The 7541-nt window shown below is 41.8% G+C and overlaps 1 protein-coding gene across 1 annotated transcript; it reads right to left on the bottom strand.

The window, feature by feature from the left end:
- Nucleotides 1-2234: 2234 nt before the first annotated feature.
- Nucleotides 2235-6904, bottom strand: LOC124948432 (zinc finger protein Noc). Its single transcript, XM_047492039.1, has 2 exons — nt 5936-6904; nt 2235-4720 (listed from the first exon to the last, which is right to left on the bottom strand). Exons 1-2 carry the CDS (start codon nt 6020-6022, stop codon nt 3125-3127), a joined length of 1683 nt encoding a protein of 560 aa, XP_047347995.1. The 5' UTR covers nt 6023-6904; the 3' UTR covers nt 2235-3124.
- Nucleotides 6905-7541: the final 637 nt, after the last annotated feature.

The raw sequence follows: 7541 nt of genomic DNA, 5'->3' as shown, positions 1-7541 counted from the left end.
TTTAAAATAACGGTTAGAGCATCGGTATGCGGGTGGTATATCGAGAAAGTTGAACAACGAGGACATAACAGCGGGAAGCCGGACCGCAAAGGGTGAAAAAAATGAGTATAGAGTCGATCGTCCAACGCGAGAAGTATAGCTGTCGTGACACATTCGAACACAGTGCTACCGAACGCGTTAACTCCTGCTACTTTGTCCGAGCTGTCAACGTAAAACGAAAAGAAATCGTCCTTTCTCTTTCTCACCTCCTCGATCGGAGAGCTTGAACACCTCGGCATTTCCTTTTTCTCGTTTTGTTCTTCTTCCTTTTCTTTCCATCTCTCTCTTTCTCTCTCATACACACACACATTCTCTCTCTCTCGCTCACTCTCTCTCTCTTTCTCTTTCTCTTTCTTTCCTTATCCCCCTTGAAGCTCGGATTCGGTCGAACAAAAAACGGGACACGCGTGCGCGACGATACTCCAAGGAAAATCGAGCGAATGCTCGATCTCGTTCGCTGATCTGGCGCAGAGTCAAAAAGAAAAAAGAGGAGAAGAAAAAGAGAGAAAGAAGAAAGGCACGACGAGAACAAATAACCTTCCTTGCAATTAATCACGTCATCCTCTCTAACGCCGTCCGTACATCGATTCAACATTTTTTTCTCTCGCTGGATGTACTCACAAGACGACTTCGAGACTTAATCCTTTACTTTGTTGATTGCCCATTTGATTGGCCTTGAAATATGTTTCCGTTTCAATACACGTCCCAATTTGATTGACAAAAATATTGGATTTACATTTGACTTGTTGTTTTTATAAAATCATTCATTTGTTAACAAATAATAATATTCAATGAAAATCTATAGAAAATGTAAAATTCACGATGAGTGAGAATTGTTTCTTTTCTTTTTTCTTTTTTTTTTTTTTTTTTTTTTTTTTTTTAAGGAAATACGAACATGAAAATAGATAATTTAATTTAAACAAAAACTCGTTAATTTGATCTATGCATATATATATATATATATATATATATATATATATGCATGTATAAGTTAACTAAAGTATCATGAACGATGTAACACAAGAATAAAGTTAACACGCGAACGTTCCCTTCGAAGTCAACCACTCTATTTTCCTCTTCTTCCTCTCTGTTTTCACGAGAAACTCGCGGAGCTGCACTCCGTTCGGACTCTAGGCCGCAGATTTATGCGAGCTGCCTTGCAGCTCCGATATCCGAGAACCCTCTCTTTTTCTCTCTCACACTCGCTTTTCGGTCTCGTAATGAAAGAAATAAATTCACTCTCTTGGGTGTAGCCAACAGCAACCGGGGATGGACAAACGAGCGAGAAAATTCGTTTGTGTATGTGCGTATAGCTACCAAGAGCACCCAGAGTAGAAAGACTATACTTCTCTTTTCCTCTCTCTCCCTCTCTCACTCCCTTTTCAAATACACACACACACACGCGCGCGCGCGCATGCACGCACCACTTTATTCTCCCTTCTTCCTTTTTCAGCACAGGCAAACAGTTTCACGCAGCGCCCACGTTCAGTCGTCTCATGGAAAATTCTAAGCTCCTAAAACGACGTTACTAAAGAATAAAAGAAACTTAGGATGGATTTCCAAAGGATAGAGATAAGAATAGGATGACCTAACGTATCGAATACCCACAAGATTCGTGTGTATATATATATATATATATATATATATATATATATATATATATATGTATATATATATATAAAACTTTGAAATTCTCTTGGTCCCTTAACATTCATTCTATTCGACACGCGAAACTTTTAGGTAGTAATACCTCTTAACGTCAATTTCTCAACGTGTCTTCCGCTCTCCTTTTCTAGTAAAAGCGACGATATTTTAAAGTTAACTATAAAGTACTCATACGCACACAAACATATCTATCTATAAGTATATATGTATATACTTGAAAAAGCTTTAACGGTGCAACGTCGAGGAGATACGTAATTTATGGTAAGACGTGAAAACTGAATTCCAAGTTATACCAATGGAAGAAAAGGAGAATTGCGAGCATACTCGCCGTTTATATATGGCAGGCTTCGTTACATGTACTCGACGTATGAAGATATACATACGGGAAGAAGAGAGATCGGTGTCGATCCGTGAACGATAGAAATTCCATAGGAAGGGAGAGAATTTGAGGCATCCTTGTAGACAAAATGCACGCACACAAGTACGTAATACGTGCACCCGTAAACAGGTACACATAGACACACTGCAACTTTTGATTCTACGAATATCTTTTTTATTAAAGCGCTGTGGAAACTCAACGATGTTTTACAAGAGATATTTACAGGTTCGAAAGATACCTAAACTATTTTCTCTTTCTCTTTCTCTTTCTCTCTCTCTCTCTCTCTCTCTCTCTCTCTCTCTCTCTCTCTCTCTCTCTCTCTCTCTCTCTGTTTTTCATAAATCTGATGCGATTATTACGACCAATCCGACATGCTTTGCGACGATCTCTTGCAAAGCCGAATGATTCACAAATTTCGAAGACATCGAGAAATGCTCAAACAAGACGCTGTTTCATCTCTCTTTCTTTCTCTCTCACTCTTTCTATTTCGCTTCTACGAAAAAAAAAACGCAACATTATCACAGTTTATCTGTATGTACGAAACACCGGCGCAAACCACATTGACTCGAAGAAGATCGTTCACAATTGGACACAGGTAGACGCACACAAACACTCTTCTTGCTGCGACGGACACAAGAATCAAAGGATCACGTCGAAGCGGCTCGAAAAACGCACATTCTTGCGGCGTATTCTCCGAGCATAATAACGGTGATATTTCGTGATGTGCATAATGTTAAACCGCCAATGATGACATTTCATAGACTTTAATTATTTTTTTTTTTTTTTTTAATTTACACATATATATATATATATTTATATTTATATTCATGTATTTATATATTTATATTTATAGACTCATATTTATATATTTATATACATATATATTTAGAGAAAAAAAGAGAGAGACAAGGAATCTCTCTCGAAAAAGGATCGCTTAAATAAGATCTGTATAATACACGGTTCGCTATGTACAAAGAATGAAAAAGAAAAAAAGAAACATAGAGAGAGTGAAGGAAAGATCTTGGCGGAAAAGTCGGTCGTTTAGGGATGAACAGCGGCACCGATCCGTTGTCCGTAAATTGCGTAAGGCGAGTAGTAAGGACCTAGCGCATTGAAGGCGCTGTAGGGTGAGGCTGCTAGGGATGCAGGTAAAGGTGCAGTAGGCGGTTTACCGTAAGGATGATATCTCGCACCGAGAGGACTGAGGGATGGTGCAGGATAAGAGGCACCGCTGGCACGGTGAAGGGCTGCCGCTGAAGGCGAGAGAAGCGGATGGGGATGAGGATTAGCTAGGAGACTGGCAGGTTCCGGTGCACCAGCTGCGGCGGCCGCTGCTGCCGCGGCAGCCGCTGCGAGATTCGTATGACTGCGGAGATGTTGAAGGAGCTCATCGGATGTTGCAAATCGTTTGCCACAGTAGGAGTCACCAGCGATCCAGTTGCACACGTACGGTCTACCACCGGCAAGCGTGGAAGGGTATGCGAGTGAGGGTGGAGGCATTGGACCTAACGAAGACAATGCCATTGCGAGGCCATATTTCTGATGATCGCACTGGGTACATCCACTTGGACAGACGGATGCGGCTCCGCCGGCGACACTCGCGGCACTCGCGGCACCACCACCACCTCCTCCACCACCACCGGCGCTGCCAGCAGCACCACCGGCACTCGCACCAGCCCCCATCATCAATTGGGCTCCATGAACACTGTATTGGCAGCCGGTGCAATAAGGATCCTTGCAAACTGGAACGAGCGCTTCGCCGCCGGCTGGCGTCTTCACTCGAGCATAACTAAGATATGGATTGCCTGGCGTAGGTGCCGTTGTTGGATAACCCAAAAGTGCAGCCGCAGCGGCAGCATGATGATGAGAAAATGGCGAAGCACCAGCGAACGGTGGCCTGAACGCAGGATTTTCCGCAAGTCCGGGTGGACAACAAAGTGGATTTCCAGTGGCAAAACCAGGTATCGATGCCTTATAAGCGGCCAATCCGGCTGCATCCTTCGCATGGCCACCGCTGAGAATTTCCATACCCGATCTAATTATAGGGCTCGTTCCGTTATTTCGTGGAGATGCGTCGGTTTTCTCACGATCGCCAGGCGTCTTGCGGTCGGAAGCTGAGAGAATACTATTCGAGGAACCTGCCGTCGCTTGACTCGACGGCGAGGCTGACTTCCTGCCGACGGGTGTTCGACTACCCGACGACGAAGACGACGTTGACTTTTTCTCATTAAGATTTCCACTTGCGTTATTATTATTGTTGTTGTTATTATTATTGTTGTTATTGTTGTTATTACTACCGCCGATGCTCAGACCTTCTGACGCGTTTTCCTGACCGCCGACACTGTGCACGCTTGCCTTAGACGTCGGCCTGCCTTCATCTTGTCCCGTCGTATTCTTTCTCGTCACCACGTTAGTCTCATATGGCTTGAACGCAAGTGTTTTACTGTCCGACGGACTGCCTCTCGTGCTCCGTTCTAATTTAGCCGCTGGCGGAGACTTAGCACTCGAACCGCCGACGCTGCTATTTTTCGATGAATTTTTGTCTAATGGCGAGACCAGCGGCTTTGTTGGCGAATCCGCACCTATTTGACTGCATGTTTGTGCCAAAAGTGCCAAAGGACTCTTCTTCGCATCCAACTGTAAAATAAAAGCGATCCCACGTTTACTTTTTTTTTTTTATGATTACTTTCTTACGGTTACTTTCGAATTGCATCGAACGAGTCCGACGACTCGGTCAACAATTATTTGACCTTTCAACAAGGAAGATTTTCGATTTGTAATTGTAAATATATGAAAATTATTATTTTTTTTTTTTTTTATCAATAATAAAATAATATAGATGGAGAAAGGAAACTTTTGATAAATTAATGAATCCTAAAAATGTTGATTATAATTTGGAGATTATAATGTCTTGGATAAGGCTGAAAAATAATTTTTTTTTTATAAAATTTTGCCACGAGAGAAGTTTAATTTGTTTAACAAATTATTTCTTTTTTTCTCGATTTACAGGATTAAAGATAGAAAAAAGTGTTGTTGATTCTGAAGAGTTGAGGAAACGGACGTTGCCGTCGGACACGGAACGACTAATCACTACTTCACTTTTCCGACAAACGATCTAATTTTACAAAGTTATTTCAAGTTCTAGCTTTTATTTTTACATTACGTTGAAAATCACTTTCGAACTTATTCTCGAAATATCAACTTGTTTAAATATATAATTTATGAGGAGTATTACGAAAAAGAAAATATTTCACGAAAAACGCAAAATATTATATCGTCGTTTAAATTATATATATATATATATATATATATATATATATATATATATATATATATAATTTCTCTTTACAAGAAATAAAAAGATTTTACGAATAGTTATTTAATATCGACTTATAAAAATAATAAAAATATTCACTAAAATATAACAAATCGTTTTCTACTTAGAAGGAATTGTATTTAAGGATCTAAAAAATTCATAAAAATGAACATTTATACATTTGTTTTCCATTTTTATGATTAAATTTCATTGTTTCCATCGATTAATAAAGGAACAAATAAATACGATAATATTATAATTATTTCAATATATAATCCATCATAAAAAATTTCTAAGAAATATGTCGAAACATTAATTAATTCCCATTCGTGATATCGAAGAAATGAGATTCAACACATTTAATGAAGTATTATGAAAATCCACGAGAAATTCACAGAGGTTGAAGATTCGAGCGATCCGTCGGCTCGCGCTCATCGTGAACGGAGTAATTCTCTTTGTAATCTTCATGGCTTAACCACGAATCATCGTGGTTTTATTGAAAAACATGTATTTTCATCACGAATATGTCTACTAACCGTAGTTGGAAGCGGAGAAAGATAATCCGGCTGTAAGTACTGATTGTGTCCGGTAGACAGCATACCGCCTTCCTCGAGCACAACCATTTGGGTTAAGCACTTTGTTAAAGATAATTCACTGCACTAAATCACACAAGAAAGCTTCACACTTGGGGTGAAAAACAGCCCAAGAAACGATAAAAGTAACCAACAGTGATAACAATAACTCCTCTCCCGAATCGGTGGACGTTCGCTCACCGTATAAGCGGAATACGGTGGCCCGTCGATCGATCCTCTCTCTTTCGCACGAATATAAGACTTAGACGCGAACAACGTTCACAGCACAAAATCCAGGAAAATAATGCCGGGGCCGTCGGTCGAATCCTTGTCGAGCGGAGCACTTGATGATCCTAGCGCCGTCTAGCGGCAGTTTGGAAGGTCACTTCTATCCCCACCATAAAGGGGTGCATAACCTGTGTATGTACGCGTCGAGTGTCCCCACTCCGTAGGGAAGTGAGATCTTGGAAGTGGAGAGGGAACAGTCGACGGTCGTCGGCAATGGAGGGAACATAGAGTGGGGAACGTGGTGGGGGTAACGCGGTGGGGCTCAGCCCTGCGTGGGGTGTGGGAAGGCATTCTAATTCAACACGCCACCCATGATGTTGGCCCGACGATGACAGCTCCCATCCCGGCTTTGATATTTCACCGCTTTTACAGCCGTTCCCCTTCCTCCGCTTCTTCTCTCTCTCTCTCTCCTCCCTCCTCTCTCTCTCTCTCTCTCTCTCTCTCTCTCTCTCTCTCTCTTTCAACCCCTCCATCGTTCTCTCGATCTCTCTTACTCGTTTTCTCGTTCGGTCCTTGTCTCACCAACTCCATGCGGCACGGCGCTGCCTCGACACGGAACCGTCCCTGCCGCCACGGCAACCCGATATTTTATACCGTGAAACCTGTCTGTCTCTCCGGCCGGCCCCGCTTAATAAGCAGCTTTCAAAATAGAAATGTAATGGGTCGGCGGGGAGGGTCTCGGAGTGATTGATCGCTCGCTCAGCGACTTACCGACTACCAGCTCGCTCCGAGGCTAACGAATGACAGCCACTTAAGCGCTGTTTGCCTACGGTTTTGTAAAAGCGTTTTAATTATCGCCCGGGCCGTGCGCGCTTCAACTTCGCGACGAACCCAACGCACAGCAGCGGTGGCGGCCATTCTTCGATGATTCTCTCGTCTTCGTTTTGCCGAACGTTCACAGGCTTCCGGACTTACTTAGCGCGATGCAAAAGAACTCGCGCGCCGTCTTTCGCATCGCTTCCGATGAATTTTACCAAGAGGGACGATCGATCGCGACTGAATGGTTGCTGCATCGAAATCGATTAACGTCCACGTTTCTTTTTTACACGCTAAGGAAACTTCAAAGAAGGGACTCCGATTTCTTTGTCTTTTTTCTTTTTTTTTTCTTTTTTTTTTCTTTTTTTTTTTTTTTTTTTCTTTTTTCACTCGTCTATCCGCTTTCTCGATCGATCACGGCAAATGATCGATTTTGGATCTTTTTCTTAGAAAATCTTGCTTGCTGATTGACGATCTTTCTAAAATTCCATTGAAATTAAAAAATTTATCATTTTTTATTCATTCA

Source organism: Vespa velutina, chromosome 4 (assembly GCF_912470025.1).
Source record: "Vespa velutina chromosome 4, iVesVel2.1, whole genome shotgun sequence".
NCBI classification, from domain to species: domain Eukaryota; kingdom Metazoa; phylum Arthropoda; class Insecta; order Hymenoptera; family Vespidae; genus Vespa; species Vespa velutina.
This window is presented reverse-complemented; position numbering and strand designations above follow the sequence as displayed.

Excerpts from the sequence above, each read along its gene's own strand:
- LOC124948432 (XM_047492039.1), bottom strand. The coding sequence starts at position 6,022 with ATGGTTGTGCTCGAGGAAGGCGGTATGCTGTCTACCGGACACAATCAG. Across the intron at positions 4,721-5,935 it reads TTTCTCCGCTTCCAACTACG|TTGGATGCGAAGAAGAGTCC; the intron begins GTTAGTAGACAT and ends TTTATTTTACAG.